The sequence below is a fragment of the Nuphar pumila genome, chromosome 5 (genome assembly GCF_984573655.1).
Source record: "Nuphar pumila chromosome 5, dmNupPumi1.hap1.1, whole genome shotgun sequence".
In the NCBI taxonomy this organism is placed as follows: domain Eukaryota; kingdom Viridiplantae; phylum Streptophyta; class Magnoliopsida; order Nymphaeales; family Nymphaeaceae; genus Nuphar; species Nuphar pumila.
The window spans coordinates 134,148,914-134,170,780 of NC_143253.1; the positions used below are offsets into that span (position 1 = coordinate 134,148,914).

Sequence of the window (21,867 nt, forward strand, 5' to 3'; positions counted from 1 at the left end):
TGTCCTGTACATGTTTTTTCATCACTAAATGATCTTTGATTGAATCCTTCTATTTCTTTTTCTCTTCCCTCTTAATTTATTTTATTTTATTTTTTGACAGGTCATGAATGAACTCTGTTTCTCAGAAGGAAATGCTTGGAAGTTGAAACCAGGCGATGGGAAACCACCATAAACATTTCCCTGTTACTAATGGAGTTGGTTCTTTCGTCTTTATCATCTGTTTTCTACTTTTTCCATTTGGTGCATGCATGGCTGTGTATTGCCTTGATTGCAATTGACACAGTTGCATGCATCGATCACACGTGTTGATGTATGCTTATTTTGTTCCTTGGTCTTCCACTGGCCCTAAAAAGCTTTCCTTTTTCCAGGGTGGGTTTTGTACTTCCAGTCTTTCGCTGCTCAAAAAAGGCAACACTAGTTTTTGGACTACAGTGATGTGCATACGGCTCCGTTCAGGTTCCAATTATCTAACATTATGGTTCTTGTGTGGCGATATTGAAATGATTTCCCTTCTATACTTGTTCCTGAAGAACCTCTTTTAACTTTTTTAGTTGTAGATTTTTGTGGTGTCATGCCTGGAGTTTCTGTTTGGTCATATAATTTAACAGCAGAATGTATAAAATTGTTTGAATTTTTCCTTTTATCTTTTTCCATCGGAATTGTATATGTTGAGGTGAAACTAAAATTTTAAGTGAATAATTTTAGTGATCATCCATTTTGTGTAAATTCTAGGACTCTGCTCCGTCGGTCATAGCATTCTGTGAGCAGATTGTACATACAGTGCTTCATGAGCGCATGCAAGATGTGTATATGCTCCTTTCCTATTGCTTCTATGTCGTAAGGTTAAAACCAAGAAATATTTGTTGTTTTCCCAATGCTTCCTAACATTTTTGATAAAACCCTCGCGTAGAAGTATTTTAACAATGTTTTCGGTAATATTTGTGGATGCTATTCGAACCGTTCCTTTTTTATCCATGTCAGCATTTCTTATATAAGTTATTATATCGGCAATAGTGTCTCTACCCATGACGAACTATCATTTTTTTTTGCTTTGATATAATCAACATGTTTCTCCTTTTTTCTTTTTTCATTAAAGGTATATGCCTGAGACATAATCTACTAATTGATCCATTTCAAAGACGCTACCATACCATTGTCTCATCTACTACCATTCATTATTTATAATACTTCTGGAGCTAATGAGACCATCTTAGTGAAATTTAACTGTCTCAATTCACTAGCAATCAAACCAAAAACTCGAGTGCCTTTTGGATTTCATTCTTGATCAATGACAACTACTGCATTGTCATCATATGCAGGGGTGAAGGCTCTTTGAAGCCTAATTTCATATTATTCAAATCCATATTGCGAAGTCATTTGCCCTTTTTTTCCATTTTCTTTTTTCCAACAAACATTTAACACTTACTCTGGACATTTTCTTTATTGCCAAAGCAGTGGGCAATGATAAAAAGAACTATTAAAATTGATAGTAAATGAAATATTTTTTGTTATTGGGGCAGCGGTAAATGCTTTTCCTATAGATAAATCCATTTCTATCAGTTATTAAAAAGTTTTTTTTGCGTATGACAAAATAGGGCAAAGAATAAATAATAATCTGATAGTAAACCCTTAAATATGTGGTTTACATGCTGTTTTTAGTGGGAACCAGCTTTTGAATTATCAGTATGGGATCTGTGTATATGATTTCATGGTGATGCAAGAAACTACGGTTATAAATGCATTTATTTTTCCTACTAAAAAAACATGACCCAAGGGTCGTTTCTCATTAAATTGAGCATGCTGAAGATATCTACAAGGTTAGATCTAGTCCGAGATTTGAATTAGATTTACCTACAATTGACTGTATGGAATATATACCCAAAAGAAGATGCTGTTGGGGGTAGGGTATCACTCTTAATTCACGGGTCTCAGGTTCGAACCCCAAAGGGAAATTTAAAGTTTCCTAATTGAAGATTAGAAATTAGGAAACTGCCAATTTGATGAATGTGTTGTCCTCAAATTTCAGTGTTTTTCCATAGCAGAGCTGGGGGAACAAGAGCCCTCTCCCTTGACAAAAGAAATTCAATAGACCCAATCCGGTGGCCTCTGATGTCAGATTACACGGTCTCCTTGAAAAATAACATGGTAAAGCAAGAGAGAGCGCTATACAAGTATTGCAACCAGTTACAAAGCAAACAGGATGTAGACAGCAAGTCTAGGATAGCTGGAACTAATATGCCGGCGGCCTTCCACTAGATCACGTAGCCATGACCTCCATCTTAGGTTTAGTAGAAATAGTTATATTGCTTGGCTCATAATCAATGAGTTCTAAGGCCTCTTAAATTACTTGTAGCTCAGGGAATAGAAAATCTGATATTTTCCACCAGTCGCAACAAAAGCCTCATTCCATTCCTGAATTGCAAAGGCAATAAGCAAACCCATTAGACTTGAAGCTATTTGAATATCAATGTCTTTAATGCCTAACGGGGGCCATGAGAAGGGGCAGAGCCAGGAACCTAAACTAGGGTGGGCACAAATGTTCAGTAAAAAAACAAATCAAAACCTAAATTCTAACATGATTCATAGATATATATGTTAATTCAAAAAGAAAAATAAAACCCCTAAAATTCTAACCAAAATCATGCATGTATCCAGTAAATCATGTTTAATTGAAATAAAAAAGACAAAATTGCTTAATTAAATATTCATGGCATTTAAGAAACCAAATAAAAAACTTAAATTCTAAAAAAAATCAAAGATTTAGGGGTTTAATAAGTAATAACCAAAATCAACCATTCATTAATAAAATCTTGCTTAATGATATATAAATTAAAGAAATAACAAAAAAAATCAAAAAATTGTAAATAAACATTTTGCATCATTTGGAAAAATGCTAACCAATACCCTAATCTCTGAAAGTTTTATAGATTTATGTTCATTAAAAAAAACCCTTAATATTCTAACTCAAATCAAGCATTCATTACATGCCTAATTGCTAATTAAAAAATATACAAAAAATCTTAAAACCTTAATTCAACATTTATGCTGTTTAAAAACTAAACTTTAAAAAATAAAAACCCTAACAAGCATCATACATCATGCTAAAAAAACAAATAAAACCCTTAAAATCAAAACATTCATGCTATTATCATATAATTCTTAAGAAAAGAACACAAAAAAATCCTTAATTAAACATTTATATCATTAAGAAAAGTCCAAATAAATACCTTAATTCGTAAAAGAAATCATAAATTTATTCTAACTAAAAATAAAAAAAAACCTAATTGTCTAGCCAAAGGAAGAGAGAGAGAGAGAGAGAGAGAGAGAGAGAGAGAGAGAGAGAGAGAGAGAGAGAGAGAGGTATGTACTCGCCACACTTGGCTTGAGGTCACCCTGACCCATAGTTAGCCCACCGGGTGACTTGGCCAAAAATTGTTTGGGTCCAACTTATGACTAGGCAAGTCAACGTCGTTGACTCTGATTTTTTTATATATTTTGTAAATAAAATTTTTAAATAATAAAAAATACATAAAAACATATAAAAAATAAAATAAGAAAACATGCAAAACTCTGACAATTCTTCAAAAACTCACCATTCAGACGAGTTTCATTGGTTTATGCTGAGCTTTCACTGGTTTTTGACAACTTTTGGTTTTACTTCATATCAGAAATCATTAGGGTATCTACTCGGATCGAGAGTTATTGAGTCAACGGTTTGACTCGGACGAGTTTGCCAACTATGCTATGACCCATTTGGGTCGAGCATGAGTGGTGCCCATCTCGACCCGGGGCAATGCCCACTCCGGGTCCGGGCACCGTTTGAGCATTTTTTCTGGGCAGGGTGGGCACGTGCCCACCCTACCCACCATGTGGCTCCGCCCCTGTCTATGATAGGTTACAGATATTTGTATTGCTAATTTTCCCTGCATGGGAAAAATCACGTGGAATTGAAATGCTGTGTTTTTCTATGATAATTCAGCTAATGTAAAGAACTAAAAATATAAAAAAAAATAATGGGAAAACTAAAACAAAAAATTAAAGTGTTTCCAAAAGCGTTAATATCTTCATATTTTCAAAGTAGGTGATATTCAGCACGTGTATCATGATATTTTCTGGATTATGTCCGCTTCTCAAACTATTAGGGATCCTTGTTACATGAACTCCAATTAAAGCTGCAGGGAAAGGAGCCAACTAGATCCGAGAGAGGTTTGCAGAATCTGATTAGTCAATATTCGGTTGGATATGGCCATATTGGGCCCCAGACTTGTAGGGATGCAAATGGGTTTTGATCGCGGATGAAGGTTTTGCAATTTTTGGCTATTCCGGATCTGACTCTCCCACGGATTTAGCTGTTCTGGATCTGACCCGGAACGGTCCATTGTCATCTATCTCTCTACAATATTCAGACGGTAGGGGTTGCTTACAAAAAAAACCGCCTACATTTTGGTTGTTGCATCTAACCACAATTTTATTTTAATTTTTTAGGGAAAACCACTTTTTTTTTTTTATTTTGAAGTACCTGCCTGAGCTATATAAATGACATAATAATTGCTACAAACGTTTGTGGGTATGATCTAGCTGGTATATAATGATGCAAGTTTTGCCTTCCCTGTGGCCGAGGGGTAAGCCCACTGAGTTTTACTCTGCTAGGACAATGATCCTAAGTACGATAGGCAGAGCCAGCGCGGTTAGGTCTTTGGTCGTAGTGGCATTTTTTCCCGGTAAATATAAAAAAAAAACAATGTTTTGTCTCAATCTGATGTCATAGATGTTTTCAGCATACTTAGATTAAGTGATAATTGACTTTTCGATCATGTTTTTACAATGAAAAAAACATTTTATGAGTAAGAAAAAGTTCAATATATTTACAACCATTGAATTTTCAATCACCTGAAAAACCTACTTTAGTGTTAGAATCCTGCGATCCAAATGCTAATCCCCACTAAATAACACATGTAAATCACATCCATGGGTCAGATTCACTGAAAAACATAAAATAAAAGCATAGGATTTAGCAAGCCGTTTGTATATATACAAACTATTGTAGCAAATATATATCCAGTATACAATTACAATTTTTTCATTTTTCTAACAAATCGTTTTGTTTCATTTAATGGTCATTTGTTATACAAATTCACAACGAAGGCATTTTATTCTACTGTTTGGACCAAACAAATGTCAACTGAATTTAGGGCCAAGCAAGTCTTTGAAGCATAACATAGAATAGTAGGCAGTCAACTGCAAAAACGGAAACGTTAACGAGCTTTTCTTAATATCTGATAGCTTAGGTGGCTTTTTTGTAAATGGGAAATTTTCAATTACACACCAAACTTTTGGCTCTAATTCATATGTCCCACAAACTTTTGAAGGTTTTCAATCAGTCATTGTTAATCAAATGCTCCCATTCTTAAACTGCCAGTTAGCTTGCCTTTGAGTTAGCACTAACTACTGTTTTAAAGTTACTATTTTGCCCTTTCAGCAATTGAACTGTACGTCTGTTTTTTTCATGCTTATGCTAACTCAATCCAACTTAAAAAATAGAATTTGGTTAATGAATCCAACTAATCGGATCTAGATTCGGGTCGACAGATGTCGGGTTACATCCTACCCTTGGTTTATAGTTTAGGTAGTTATATTTTCTTATGCACTTTTTTCAAATAAGCATCTTATTTTAAATTTATGCAGAAGTTTATGTTTTTATTGATTTTTATTTTTGTCATTAATCAAAATTTTACTTTATACCTCATTTATCTATGGCGGGTTATTGCACCATCCTAATGTGGATAAAATCAGTTTTGATATAAATTAGGTTTGGGTTGGTAAGAAAAGCCAGACGTGCAGTTCAATTGCTGTAAGGGTAAAATAATAACTTTAGAATAATAGTTAGTGCTAACTCAAGGCCAAGCTAACGGCAGTTTAGGAATGGAGGCATTTGATTTATAGCGAGAAACCTATACAGCTTAATTGAAAACCTCCAAAAGTTTGGTGGACATATGAATTAGAGCCAAAAGTTTGGTGTTATTTGAAAATTTTCCTTTGTAAATTACCTTTTTGAAAAAGGAGTTTACGCCTTGGCCAATATTAAAAAAACATCCCTATAAAAACTTCTTTATATACGTTTAGGAGTGTCAATGGGTGGGTTTTGGTCGGACTCACTTAGAACTAGACTCAGACCTGATTTGAGATGCTGGTATCAAGTTCAGACCTAGGTCTAATCTGACCTACCATAAGTAAAACCATACCGGGATCTTATAAGGATTACATGAACCAAATAAGTAAAAATATTTTTTTTTAATCTTTTTTACATTGAAAAATAGCGGATCTTTGTCGGAAGTTGGGCCGGTTTTGGGTCTGGTATGAAATTTCACAAACCATACCTGGCTCCATATATTAATCGGACCCTTCGGATCTGCCCCGAATTCTAATGGGACCTTATTTATTTTCAAACCCTTTGGTACGGGTCGGGTAAGGATCAAACCCAACCAATTGACACCTTATCTACGTTGGGGCAAAACCCTAACCCTAAGCTTATTTAAGTCCTCTTTGAGGACAGTACTCTCTCTCTCTCTCTCTCTCTCTCCAATATGTCTCACCCTGTGGGTAGACCCAAACCGCTTCATCTTCATTCATTTAGTTACGTAACCAGCCTTCTCAAAAGTCCCTTTTTTTTTCTTGTTCTTTTATTTTTTCTGAGGCAGATGATGATCCATTGACGTTTATAGAATGTATCTGGTTAATTTTAGCTATCATGTGTTGTTTTGTCGAATAGGAAGATCTGATGTCTATTCTCTTTCCTTTTTTTTTTCTTTTGCTGAAATCTCTTGTTGCTTTTATATTTATCTATACCATGTTTATTATTCTCTTCTTTTTTGGTTGTTGAAGAACAAATATTGTTTTAATTGTTCTCCTAAGGCCTATCTGTGAAACGGTTTTATGGGTTTCTTTTTTGGGATTCATATTGTTCAATTTTGCTTTTGTATCTGGCGTCTTCTTTTATCTATTTTTTCTTTGTTTAACGTGTGTGCTGGTGAGATTAGAGCAACGTGAATGATGAGAAGATAAATAGAAACAGTTATCCCTGGCTGATCTATATACATGCTGATCTTTTTTTTTTGTCTCTGACACTCTTCTGCTAGATGGGTATTTAACAGTACAACCTTTGGGTATCTTATGCATGATTTTGAAGAAACTGAAAAATTTAGATCAATCAAGTTGATTTTTAACATACCCAATTTTTTCCTGGTTCTCCATGACTCATGACCAAGTTGCCTTTCATTCTAAAAGAACAAATTTTTTCTTTTTAGTTTTGTTGGTGGTCTTCTTTGTGTTCAGTTTTGGTGGTTTTGGGATTGAAGATTCTGTGGAATTGAAGTTTTGTTGTGAACCATAATAGTTGCATTCGCCAAAAAGGATGGGGCATGGGAGACTGAAATAAGAATCGTAATTTGTCAACTGTTTATTCATTATGCATTGGGTGTTTCCTGTAATTGCATCACTAAAATTCTAGAGTCCATGGAATGGGCTTCCTTTGTGTCTCTTGAATCCCATTGTTGCAATGACCCAGAGGATTAGATGCACATATTTTTTTCTGGATTTTAATTAAAAAATTGGCATATGAAGCCTGGCTTGAGGTGATCATGTTTTCTGCATGAGCTATGGCTTTTTCTGTGCTTGATTTATGTGTATTTCATTTTCATATTTTATGTCTAACTCCGATCCTTTCTGTATCTAATTCCCTGGTGTTAGATAGATTTGTCCCCGATTGTGTTTTGCTTTTTCTTTGTTAACTTTATTTTGTTTTTCTTTTTTGTTCATCTATCGGTCAATGATGACACTTGAATGTCCGAGTACATGATCATGTACTTGTGTCACGTGTCATGTTGAATCTTATTTTTACTAGGACGGTCCGAGGCTTTCTCCTTTCTCTTAAGAATTCGGATAGGCTACTGGCAATTTTAATTTTAATGGTTCAATTGGAGGACTGATATTATACATGCACCTTTAAAATCCAATGCAGAAAAAAAAAAGAGAAAGCAAAAGATCATCAGATGGTTTATGTCTCAAAACGCAATTGCCTCAATATTGCAATTATCTTCTGTTGATTTTCATAATTGAAGTTGAGTTTGAGCTTTGATTTTACTTTTGAAAATTATCAGAAAGTATTTTATATAATTAAGGGAAGCTTGTTTAGATTTCTGGCTTTTCCTGGAAAAGGTTTAGGTAGGGTGACAAAAAGGCCTTAGATGAATCTCAGAAAAATTATCAACACATAAAAAAAAACAAATCTTATAAAAATTAATAAACAAGTATCATAAACAATATTTTTTCTTAAGGAATAGCAAAATTCATTAAGGAGAAGTTACACAGAATGCGAGCAGATTATTCGTGAAAGCTGTTCCCAACCGGTGAGGGGGTGCGCGATGTATGTCCTAACGACTGGATTGGACATCACTAAACGTCAGCTGTCGAAGTGGGGCAAGTTGGCGATAGGTGAGGTCCCGTCCCGTATCAAGGAGATCCGGGCGGCTTTATCCAAGTGTCACCAACGACTGAATGAAAGGCTCCAGGGAAGCCCTGTGGAAGAATTAGCGCTGCAGGATGAATTAAGCGAGTTGCAGGAGGTAGAGGAACTGGTTCGGAAGCAGAGGGCCCGCTGCATATGGATGACTGAGGGTGACAGGAACTCAACCTACTTTCACGCCATCTGCAACAAGAACATAAAAAGGAATCGCATCAACAGCCTCATTCTGGAGGACGGATCAAAGGTGAGCAATCAGCAAAGATAATGACGTGCATCACATCACCATCTTATGCGGTTTTGATAAATGGGGAGCCGAGTAGGCAATTTTAGGGATCAAGGGGCATTAGACAGGGAGATCCCCTCTCTCCATAAAATAAAGTAGGAAAAGTTTAAAAGAATGTTGTTGAATTATTAAGCTTACAACCATAATCCATACAATGGACATATATAGATGACACACACTGCTTAAGGAACGATCACCAGTCATTATCTTTATCTCACATTTCCCTCTAGAATATCGATAATCAAGGAAACAGTTTCTTTGATTATCGATGCTTATGACCGATCAACCCTGATTAACGATAAGGATGTCATCTTCATAAGATAACCGACTTCACAATGATATGACCGGCAGAACAAGATAACCGAGATAACAAGAACCAAGATAATCGGTTATTGACATAAAACTCTTTTACTCTCTCTCAAGTCGGAGCATGCGGATTGAGGATGCCAAACTTGGTTTTAAGATGAGAGAAGTGATCGATGCCAAGCACCTTGGTAAAAAGATTTGCATACTTGAGGTGTGTGGGAACAAAGCATGTTTGAATTAGGCCACTTTAAATTTGCTTTTGCATGAGATGACAATCAATCTCGATATGTTTAGTGCACTCTTGATAAACCAAATTTGCGGCAATGTGAAGAGCTGCCTGGTTATCGCAATAAAGTGTCATGGGCTAAGAGGGACTAATGCCAAACTGCATCAGCAGGTACTTGATTCATGTGAGTTCGCAACATGCTAAGGCCATTGATCGGTACTTAGCTTCAATCGATGATCGTGACACAGTGAATTGTTTTTTAGTCTTTTAGAAAATTGAGTTGTCTCTAATCATGATACAAAAACCAGACGTGGACCTATCAGTGATCGGGCAGGAAGCCCAATCAGAATCACAATAACCAACCACTTGGATCTTGCTTGTGGAAGACATTAGAATTCTTTATTCGGGGCAACTTTTGATGTATCGAAGGACCTGGATAGCGGCGTCCATATGCGGCTGTCATGACTGACTACTGAACTGACTTAGAATATTGACTGTGAAGACAATTACTGGTTGAGTTATAGTAAGGTATAATAATTGACCCACCAAATGTTTATACGACCCTGGGTCTTTCAATAAAATGTTATCTTTGATATTGAGTTTGATGTGCGGTTTCATGGGAAATTGGCTTGGTTTGGCTTCAAGGAAGCCCATGTCCTAAAGAATATAAAGAGTATACTTACGCTGAGATAAGAAAATGTTGTTCTTAGATCTTGCGACTTCAATGCCAAGTAAATATTTTAAACGTCTAAGATCTTTCAATCAGAATTATTGATTAATGTGCAATTTAAGTTGGTCGATGTATGTGATGTCATCTCCTGCAATGATAATATCATCCACATAGACCAGAATAAAAATGTGTGCCCCATTAGTAGCCTTTGAAAAAAGAGAATAATTAGCCTTAGATTGAGCAAAATCATCTTGAAGCATATAATGCGAAAGCTTAGCAAACCAATTTTGAGAAGATTGTTTAAGACCGTACAATGACTTGTGCAACTTGCAAACCTTACGCTCCTCCTGAACAAAAAAACATGGTGGCAAGTCTATATATACCTTTTCATTAAGGTTCCCATGCAGAAATGCGTTGTTGACATTTATTTGATATATATAACAATTCTTTATTGCTGCAACAACTATCAAGCATTGTACTATTACCAATTTGGCGATGGGGGCAAAGGTCTTATTATAATTCAATCATTCAATTTGATTGTAGCCTTTGGCCACTAGGCATGCTTTATGTCTTTCAACAGAGTCATTAGCATGATATTTCATTTTATATACCCATTTGCATCCAACTGGGTGTTTTTTCAAGGGTAAATTCACAATCAACCAGGTGTGATTATCTTTCAATTCCCTAATCTCTGCAGTCATGACATCACATCAATACTGAAACTTCATGGTATGAGAAAAAGGTTTTAGGTTTTGGATACTGAGAAATAACACTTAAGAAAACATGGTGTCCCTTGAAAAAATGATCATACCTTATAACTTTGGACAACTCATTATTCACATTATAGACCTTCTCTCTCATGTCGATCAATTGGAGTATGGGAGAAACTGTGTAGCAACTGTAGTCTTTGAGATGCAGTGGCAGTTGATGGTTTCTTTCAGATCTTCAGAGATGGACTTGAGTGGGCTCAATAGTTTCAGGATTTAGATTGAGGTGAATGGGTTCAGGGGTCTCATTAACTAGACTTTTAGTGGGTTCTTGAATCTCATAAAACTAAGGCTTAAAAAATGAAAATGGGTAAGAGTCACCCCTCCCTTTCAGCCAAAGTGTTGTGATCTTGAAATGAAAAAACTTTTTCATAAAACTTTACATCCTAACTTACAATGATCTTTTTTGTTTCAAGATCATATACACGATATCCCACTTGATCATATGGGTATCCTATGAACACTCCTTTGTGTGCATGATTATCAAATTTATGTGAGTATTGTATGTTATGAGCATATCACCGACATTCGAAAATGCGAAAATGGCCATAAGTCGGGTTCTTCCCATAAAGTAACTCGTAAGGTGTCTTGCCCATTATTGGCTTTGAAGGAATGCGATTAATGATATATGCAGCCGTTAAAACACATTCTCTCCAAAACTTAATGGGTAGAGAGGTTTAAAATCTCAAGGCTCTTGCAACATTGAACAAATTTTTGTGCTTACGCTCGACCATGCCATTTTGTTGAGGAATCACAACACAACTATATTGATACTCAACACTCTTTTCTCTTAAATTTTTTTGCATGTCACTTGAAAAAAACTTAGTTCCATTGTTAGATCAGAGACTCAAGATTTTACTGTTGAATTGATTTTCAATAATTGAAAAAAAATTAATCTAAACTATGGTTTTTGATTTGTGTCGCATAAGGTGAACTCATGTAGTTCTAGAATAATCGTCCACTATAGTAAAAAAATATTGTGCTCCGGATAATGAGGTGGTTTGGTATCTTTCCCAAATATCATAATAAATTAGTTAAAAAGGCTTTGATGAAGCAATAGATTCGCTTGGGAATGGAAGACGAGTTTGCTTGGCCATGTGACAACTACACAATTTATTATTATTTGTAAACTAGTATTTGAAAGATGTTCAAGTCTTAAGTGCCAGATGTTGAAATCAAAAGAACTATTCAAGGAAAAATTATCATCAATCTAAAAAACGTAAAGTCCATAACGTTGCTTACTCACTCCAATCTTCTTCTTCGAGAGAGATGGTCCTGAAAAACACAATAATCATGATAAAATAAAATGTTACATTTGAGGTATTGGATCAATTTAATCACATAAATAAGATTAAATTTGAATTCTAGAACAAAGAGGATATTTGAGAGAAAAAAATTAGATGCCAATCAAACACTACCCATGTGAGTGGCATGCGTATAAGATCTGTTTGGCAATCCAATAGGAGAAAGAATGGTGAACTTTGAGAACATTAAATTTGACAAAGAATTAGTAATGTGATTTGTTATGCACGTGTTTATGATCCAGTTTTTCGGTGCTATGGAGCAAATAAAAGGAACATCGAGATTAACTGTTAGGTTGACCGTAGGTGCTGGTTTGGGATTACCTAAATTTATAGCAGCTAATATTTGATCAAGTTATTATCGAAAAAGTTGTTGGAGGCTTTTGGCAGACTTATTGCCTTCAGAAGTCATAGAACTGGCACTAGTCTAACTCCATTGACGGACATTGGTGGGGGCACTAGATCGGTTTGGAAAACCATGGAGGTGAAAGCATTTAGCCTTTACATGGCCAATTTTTTTGCAATGATCACACTTTGGGCGGGCACGATTGTGTCAATTTTTAATATAGTCTACATTGTTTTAAGATTTAGAACTTCTTATGATCACCGCCACAGGTTCTTGATTGGACATGACCTTGAGGTCACGTTGTCTTTCTTCTTGCACGAGTAGTGCAAAAGCTTTAGATATACTTGATAACAGTGACATCAAGAGCAGTTGGCTCTTTATGGCACTGTAGCTCTCATTCAGACCTATTAAAATTTGCATAAGTCTTTGTTGATCGTGAATGGCCTTTGTTGTTCCGCATGTATATGGCAGAATGATCATGTATGTGGATATCTCATCCCATAGGTCTTTCATCTTGGTATAGTAGGCTGTCACAAGAGTTTGCAATTATCTAAGATTAATGATCTCTTGTTGAATCTGGTATATGCGCGGAGCATTTGATTGGGAGAATCGCTCACTGAGTTCGGTCCATACTTCTATCACAGTTTCAGCATAGATGAAGCTTGAGGATAAATTAGGATGCAATGAGTTGAGTAGCCATGATAATACCATGTTATTGCATTGTTCCCAAATGACAATAGATTTTGGAGGAGAAGTCGTTTTTTCAATAGAGCCATCTACGAGTCTAAATTTATTTTTTGCAGATAATGCCATGGTCATTGCACGACAACATCTGGTATAATTGTCACTGGTCAATGGTTGTGATACTAACGTCATGCCGGGATTGCCTGAATGATAGAGAAAAATGGACTCTTCATCTCTTCAGTGTTCTGATTTGATGTACTTTCGCCTTTGTTGTTCATCATGTCGATGTGTCACGTGCTTGCTTTGGTACCATGAAGGAAAATAAAGTAAGAAAAGTGCAAAAGAATGTTGTTGAATTATTAAGCTTACAACCATAATCCATACAATGGTTACAATGGACATATATAGATGATACACACTGCCTAAGGAATGATCACCAGTCATTATCGTTATCTTACATTTTCCTCTAGAATATCGATAATCAAGGTAACAGTTTTCTTGATTATCCATGCCTATCTTCACATTTGACCGATCAGCCCTAATTATCGACAAGGATGTTATCTTCATAAGATAACCAACTTCACAATGATATGACCGACTGTACAAGATAACCCAGATAACAAGAATAACAAGAACCTAGATAATCGGTTATCTTCAGATTGACGTAAAACTCTTTTATGTTCATTCTAGTAATGGAGAGACTAATGAGACACCACAATGCCATGGTCTCCCGGGGAAGGTTCAAATCGGTTGCATCGTAAGCCTCCAGTGGCATCATTCTTTTTACATGCAGTTTTCTTTGAGAATTTTCTCGATGGCCTGACCTGTTTTGAAGAGGCTTCGGGTCTAAGCATTAGCAAAAAACAAGTCTGTTTTTGTTGGGTGCAACGTCTCTGCCAGTAGAGTACGCTTTGTAGAGCAAAGAAGTGGATGGTCAGCAGCAACGATTCCAATCAGCTACTTGGGCTTGCCTCTCTTTAAAGGTAAATTATCTAAAGCGTTGTGGGAACCTTTGATTAGTAGGTTAAGAATTCGGCTTGAGCATTGGCATGGGAAACTGCTTTCGCTTGCAGGCCGTATAATATTGATAAGATCCGTCCTCCAGGCTTTCCCTATGTATTGGATTGGTGCTTTCAGCTTCTGTTTTCAATCGTATTGAGAAGATTATGTGTCACTTTCTATGGGATGAAGTAAATGATGCAAAGCACTCCCACTTGTTGAGCTACGATCGAGTTTGCAGGTCTACATTAGAGGGGGGTTTAAGCATAAGAAGTACAAAGGAGGTGAATACGTACCGCAAGCATGGCCACTCTTGCCTGGATGGTGACAAACAAATGGGACTCCCCATGGGTGGAAGTCATCCACCAGAAGTACTTCAAAACCAAATACATATGGGCTCCCAGGCTTCCAGTGCGTGGATCCCACGGATGGAAGGGAGTGAAGATATATAGGAGCGGCCGCTATCATCTTGAAAGTTAGGTGGGAGGTTGGTGAAGGATCGCTCATAGAGTTCTGGTATGATCCATGGTAAGTCCAAGGACCCCTTGTTACTTCTCCAGAATACTAGATCAATACTTTGTGATTCTCTCTCAGATTTATCAAGGTCAAGGATCAGTTGGACCAGTCGGAGAAGCCCCAGTGCAAATACTACAATCTGAACATTTTCATATCGGTAGCGATGCAACAACTAATGGGTGCATAGAAGTGGAATCCGGTACTGCCAGATTGGTTGATCTGCCTGCTCATCAGTGTCGTTTCAAATAGTGTGGGAGGAGATTCAGTCCAAGTCTTGACCGTATCTGGATTAAAAAAAGGCACCCTCATGACCATGACCATGGTTGGCCATGTTTGCGTTAAAGAGAGAGGGCCCACTCTCTATAAAGTATGAATCGTCGACACATTCAAATATGTTTCATTTGAATGATAGACACTAAGAGGTTCAGTTACCGATTTTCTCTCTTTAAAAGGAAAATCGGTAAATCCCTTATTCTGCTGGGTAACGACTGCCCAGGGTGGAGATATACCAGTAACTCTCCTTTATTAAGTAAGGAGAGGTTCTCAAACAAAATTATCATAAAAAAAAATATATACAAGTGAGCAATCCCCTGAAAGAGGCCTTTCCTCCGGTGCACTTGACACACTACATTCTATCCCTTCAGCTGTCACGACCGGCTGCATCGCATGGGTTTAGATGATGAGTGGTCATCCTTGGGTGCAAGAAATCCAGATGATTTCTTCCCAATTTTTGGGCCTCATTAGGCCAGACTGCTTTTGCCCGAAAAGAAAACACCCGAACAAATTGCTTAGTGTAACACCTGAAAACTGTAAAAACTGTGGGAGGAATGGTTGAATTCCAAATCCTACACAATGCTGATAAAATCCACCATCTCTCTGATCTAGACCTTGAGCCATTTCTGCCGGGCCGCGAGGCCCCAAAGAGCTCCTGAACCAACAACAAAGCCACAAGAGATGCAGTGCAGTTTCCTCATCGTGCTGACACATTATACATCTATTTGACATGGAGATACTCAACTTATTTAGATAGTCTAGGCTTGTGTGGACAATAGGTCTGGCAGCCTGATGGGTTCAGCCCACCTGGCCCACCATTGGCTGTGGTTTTAGGCCCTGGCCCATTAGTTATTGCTCTGAAACCCGGCCCATTATATAAATTGGTCTGACTTGGGTTGGCCCACAGGCTACCAGGACGACCGGATGAGCTTGATCTATCTAATTAAGTGCTTCAATGATATGAAAACTAAAGATAATTAAGTAGCGGTTGCATGGTAACTTAAGTAACTATTGAGTTACCATTTACCTAATTGCATTAATTGTCAACAACAACAACAACAACTACAACTACAACTACGCCTTCATCCCAAAACAATTGGGGTCAGCGATATGAACCAAAAAAGAAATTCATTTTGGGTCTTCCACATGAATCCTTTTCCTCCAATCATTTCTATCCAACGCCATGTCCTCAGTGAGGTTCAAAGCATTCATATCCTTTCCTATCATCTCCATCCAAGTCTTCCTAGGCCTACCCCGACCTCTTTTAACTAATATATTTTCCCATTTCTCCAACCTTCTAACTGGAGCATCATTAGGCCTTCGCCGAATATGTCCAAACCACCGTAAACGATTCTCTCGCATCTTATTTTCAATGGGTGCAACACCTACCTTCTTACGTATCTCTTCGTTCCGAATCTTATCTTTTATTGTATTTCCACACATCCATCTAAGCATCCGCATCTCAGCTACACTCATTTTTTGAATATGATGTCTCTTGGCAGCCCAACATTCCGTACCATATAGTAAAGCGGGTCTAATAGTCGTCCTATAAAACTTTCCCTTCAACCGCAATGGCATTCTACGATCGCACAGCACTCCAGTAGCACTTTTCCATTTCATCCACCCAACCTTTATCCTATGATTTACATCTCCATCAATTTCTCCATACTTTTGAATGATGGATCCCAAATATTTGAAATAATCATTCACCGGTATATCTTGCTCACCAAGCTTCACTACACTCCCATCACTACTTCGTTGCTTACTAAACCGACATTCCATATATTCAGTCTTACTCTTACTCAACTTAAAACCTCTAGCTTCCAATGTCTGTCTCCATAATTCTAACTTAGCATTAACCCCAGCTCTAGACTCATCAATCAAAACAATATCATCAGCAAACAACATACACCACGGTACATTTTCTTGAATTGATCTCGTAAGCTCATCCATCACTATTGCAAATAGGAAAGGGCTTAAAGCAGATCCTTGATGTAACCCAACCGTTATCAGGAAATTGGTTGTCACCCCTCCACAAGTGCGGACATTGACTAATTGCATTAATTGTATAGAAACTAAAAAGATAATTAGTTTAGTTGGAGTTATAAATGTTTTAATTTGAATTTTATAAAATTTTATTTAATTCATTGTGCTTTTATCTTATATAAGAATTAATTTGATAACTTGATTCAAAATAACTTGTAAATGGATTTGAGTCAGGCTGAACCTACCTATTGAACATTGGCTCATTGGGCTAATGGGCAGGGCCATGGGGTTTCTTTTTAAACTTGGGCATGTTAAAATAGGGCCCAAACCCCACCCATTACTAAATGAGCGGAGTCATGCGGGGTGGCAATCGGGTCGGGTTGGCGGGTCAAAATACCTCAACCTGAACACGACCTGTTTATTAAACGGGTCGGATGTGGCAAACACGAACATGACCCATTTATTAAACGGGTAACCCGACACGACATGATTAACCCGTTTAATAAACGGGTCGGGTCGACACGACCCGATTACACAACACGGTGATCCATTTATTAAATGGGTCGACCCGATAACATAGACACGATAACCGACCTGAGTAACCCGCCGACCCGAGTAACCCGCCCGAAGATTGCCCTCGTGAGCATGCCCTGCTCCTTCAGCAATGATTTGCCTTGCCTTTCTAATACAGTCTTGAAAGGTAGTCAAGTCGACATTGAATTCCCCATCTGGCAAGGTATGCAATTCCTCTACCACCATCACAAACTTTGGCAACTAAAGTGTCTTCTTCAAAATATTGACAAAGTTATTTTTTATTAGGAAGTTAATAAGGCAATTCAGCCTCTGAACATGAATTGACCTTATACACATTTCATCTTTATTTGGATCCTTAATCAACCAAGCTATATCTAGAAGAAGCTCAGAGATCATCTTTCGTTTTTCTTCAAAAAATGTATATGAATTAGCAAAGACACCAGCATGTGCAAAATGAGGTCCATAACCCAAACTGAAAGCAGACCCACCAAGCACCTGCTCAGTTATCTTAAATTCATAACATATATGCCGATCCCCCAAGAGAACCGGAATGAAGTTGGACAACCCAGACTCGTTTTCAACCTACAAAGGAAGCAATGATCAGAATACACCAACAAAACCTACATGACCATGAAATGAAAGGTGATTCACAAACATGAAAATTAAAATGGCTGCTGCATAAGATACATAATACAAATGCCACAAAAACAAACAAAAAGTGTCAGTCTCTCTTTCATTGCATGGATATCCTTAAGATGATTGCTTGCATGCATGAACACAACCACAAAATGTAAATGGTTTCACCGGCATGAACATTGATAATGTGAATATCAGATGATATATGCCAGTGAAACAATTAAGCAACTGATGATAACCAAAAAGAAACAACCAGCAAATTTCAGTAAAGTAGGACCAGATGCATGGAAGGTGCCAAATAACAACAGCTAGGAAGTCCATATGAAGGAAATTTTCTGAAGCAAGAAAATTCACTCAAGAGGAAATACCATGTGTTGAGGAACCAACAATATTCAGAAACACAAAAAACAAAAAGTCACTAGAAGGCAACAAAATAGAAAGCATAAATAGGATATCTTTATTCTGCACAAAAGTTATAGAGGACACAAATAATGCCCTAAGATATCAACTAATATGCCGATAAATAGAAGGATTTGAGTTGTAATTTTTCTTTCATTTTCTCAATAGAAAACTAGAAACTGGTGAAAATGTATATGAGAGAGAGAGGGTCATGCAGGAGTATGTATCCCCATAAATTCCTACCTCAATGAATGCAGGCCGATATAGCTCTGAATCAGTGTGTGGGATATATATTTTAAATATCTCAATGTTGTGTTCTTGGCCATGATCCCCATTGATTTCAGATTGGCATGCACCTTTTACAACTGAAACAACATGACAATATTCATTTTTAAGGTACCTTCCACCAAAAGGCACAAGAAGCCTGCAAAGAGAGCAAATAGAACACTGCATAAACGTACGGCATTCACATGGCTTTAGTTGCACATCTATGCAACAACCTTGCTTATCTATAATTTCTATGCACTTTAGAAGATCAAACCATATGCAGATAGACATTGCAGAGCATCACATCAACAAATTATTTTCTGCAAATCTCAATATGAAATTGTACTACCAACATTAACATAAAACTTCAACATAAAGTCATAAACATAAAGACAAGAAATGAGCTTAGTTTGAACACCTTCTGTTCAGTTTGTTTGGCTCATTTACCAGCGCTGGATTCAGTATGCTTCTATTATTACACACTCCAACCCAAATATGAATCTAACACATCGAGGTATACATAGATACTTTTCATGTTTAGATGTGTTTTGAGAGTGAAAAAAAACGTGTATGAAACTAAAAATTAATGAAAAAAAAACAAATTTTCTGGTTAAGTTGATGCTGTCTAAAGCATGATTTTCATAAATAATAGATTCCTCAAAACATAGCTGTAACTAGTTTTTTTTTGTGTGTTTTGCACGTTCAGTAGATAAAAACTGTTTTAAGGGCCACTAATTTTCCAAGCTAAACTTTCTCAGGATAAAAGTAGTAGTTATATAATATAGAGAAATAATATCTGATGGACAAACAACTCTCTCAGAAATAGCTTTCATATATACTTGGACATTGTTGGGGTACACATCAGAGAGACTGGATTGTCCACTATGTGTTATTTAATCCATAAAATTCCAACAAGTCAAAACAAAACACTGCACGCGGCCTTGCTTTTTCCTGCTTTGCCAAATCATAGACTTTTCAAGTTCACCTTTTCATTCCCACTAAGAAAATGATGCCACCTTCTTTCTTCTCACAACCACCACCGTTTTGGAACAGAATATATCCAAAAAAGATGAGGCATTCTTTCCTACCATGTTAGTTTCTAGAATAAGGAACAAAATACATCAACATAATTGTCTTACAAGTTACAACCATACTACAAACATATCCACCAAGTTATCTTACAATCATCAAGATAAACATAAATAATTAAACTTCTACATCACAAAAACAATTAAACACTAATCATCAGATACATTGTGTCAACAATCAACATTAAGATCAAATCATCAATTGTTTCAATCCTCCAAGATCATGACCCTACACAAAAAAATTAAAAGAGTAAGTTAAATTATTAAGATACAACATATGAAACAAAAAAAAAACATAAATATCAAGATTTTTACAAGTACCTTACAAAATATTGGTATTTTAATTTGAGCATTCAACAATTTCTATAACTTCACTCACGGTCACAGTTGGGTTCAAATCAATAATATCCTTTGTCAGCTCCTCCAATGATACTAAATTTTCTGTTATACCATAAAATAGTTAGTAACATATCATAAAATAGTTAGTAACATAGAACTCACTAATCAAACTTCACAAAATATTTGATACTTTGTATAAGAAAAAAAACATAAGATTATGGATTACCATTAGCATGAAACAACCAATCTCGAGTGCAAATTAACGCTTCTACTGTATCAGGTTTCAAAGAGCTTTTATATTGATCAAGTACTCTACCACCAATGCTAAAAGCAGATTCTGAAGCAACTGTGGAGATAGGAATACTCAATACATCACATGCCATGAGAGCAAGATTTTGATATCAGAATTTATTTGTTCTCCAATAATCAAGAACATTCAATTTAGAATTCCAATCAATTCGAGGCTCTTCTAGATATAATTCTAATTGTGACTTTTGTGCTTTATTCACACTCTCAAAGTTCTCAAATAAAGTAAACTCCTACACAAAAAAAAACATTAAAAAAAAACAATTGTAACTGACAGATTCATGATGAAATTCTTTGGTGCCATAGCATCTTTCGTCTACTATGCTCAAAAGCTACATCTGCGGTAGTAATACTGGTCTAGAAGAATTTATTTAAAGCATTTTAATTTCTTCAGTGCAGAGTCACTTGGAAAATAAAATGTTAAATTAAATGGTCTATGATTTACATGATGAAAACTACATCTATGCTATCTCAGTGAACAACGACCATCCAACAGCTCATCCATAGATTCATAAATGATGACTTGACTTAGCAGAGTGCTTATATTCTTGCCAAAGGGTAGAAATTGGAGTCTTTCATTCACAAACTTTTGCTCCAAGGTTGGACACAAGAACATAAACTGTAGCCTGCAAGAGATCATATGGCACCAAGTTTGATGTGAAATAATTAGGTGGACTGTGAAAATGCAGTCTTTACATCAGAATAAAATGAAACCCAATATCACATAGAACATCGTAGTTTATTTTAACAAGTGGATAGCACATGTTTATGGATCAAAATAGTCAATGCCGCCTACAAACTATCACACACCAAGGAAATATCATACGCTTCCTCAATGATTAATTAGAAACAAGTCAAGAATCAGATACCTTGTCTCGTATGCATAATCTGTTGTTGCCTAGTCTGCAGAATGTTATTCAAACAACCATAACCCTTCTTAGCCAGACAACAAATGTTTATCCAGGCTAAGAAAGTTTCAACTTCATCTATCACTTTTGAAAAGCCATTGAACCATGCCCTTGGGGATTGCTTCAAGTCATAAGTAGTTGTATTCAATTAACAGACCAATTACTCTGGATTTTCTTTATTTTAACTTCAGCTTGAACCATAACCATAAATTTCGCTTTTGGGATATTCTGAAAAAAGGAAAGTCTTGGAGACAGGTGATGCAAAGGGTATTGGCTTTATAGGAATGGTCCCATATCGAAAAGAATACAGAGGCCCTCACACAAATTACAAAAGGAGGATCTGTGCCAACCAACAAACACAAGAAACTATTTCCTCATTCTCACAAGGATCTCGTTTCTATGAAATGCCCAAAATGCATGGTATCATGCCCAAAGTAGATGCCATAATGCGGCGTGCGAAGAAGAAGAGAGTCATACCTCAACAGAAGAGAAAATCGCCGTGATGAGATGCC

General features: G+C 36.5%; 1 protein-coding gene and 1 long non-coding RNA gene across 2 annotated transcripts in view; one reads left to right on the top strand and one right to left on the bottom strand.

The window, feature by feature from the left end:
- The window catches only part of LOC149838850 (uncharacterized), a 42,458-nt gene extending 41,747 nt beyond the window's left edge, over positions 1 to 711 (top strand). Inside the window, exons 13-14 of the mRNA XM_090006837.1 lie at positions 101 to 194; positions 369 to 711. Of these exons, the coding sequence (XP_089862963.1) occupies positions 101 to 172 (72 nt within the window). The 3' untranslated portion in view covers positions 173 to 194; positions 369 to 711. The remainder of the gene's footprint in view (positions 1 to 100; positions 195 to 368) is intronic.
- Positions 712 to 19,791: 19,080 nt separating this feature from the next.
- LOC149838851 (uncharacterized) lies at positions 19,792 to 20,245 on the bottom strand. The gene is made up of 2 exons (XR_016432217.1): positions 20,124 to 20,245; positions 19,792 to 20,031 (listed from the first exon to the last, which is right to left on the bottom strand). It is a non-coding gene; the product is annotated as an uncharacterized LOC149838851 (long non-coding RNA).
- Between the last annotated feature and the right edge of the window lie 1,622 nt (positions 20,246 to 21,867).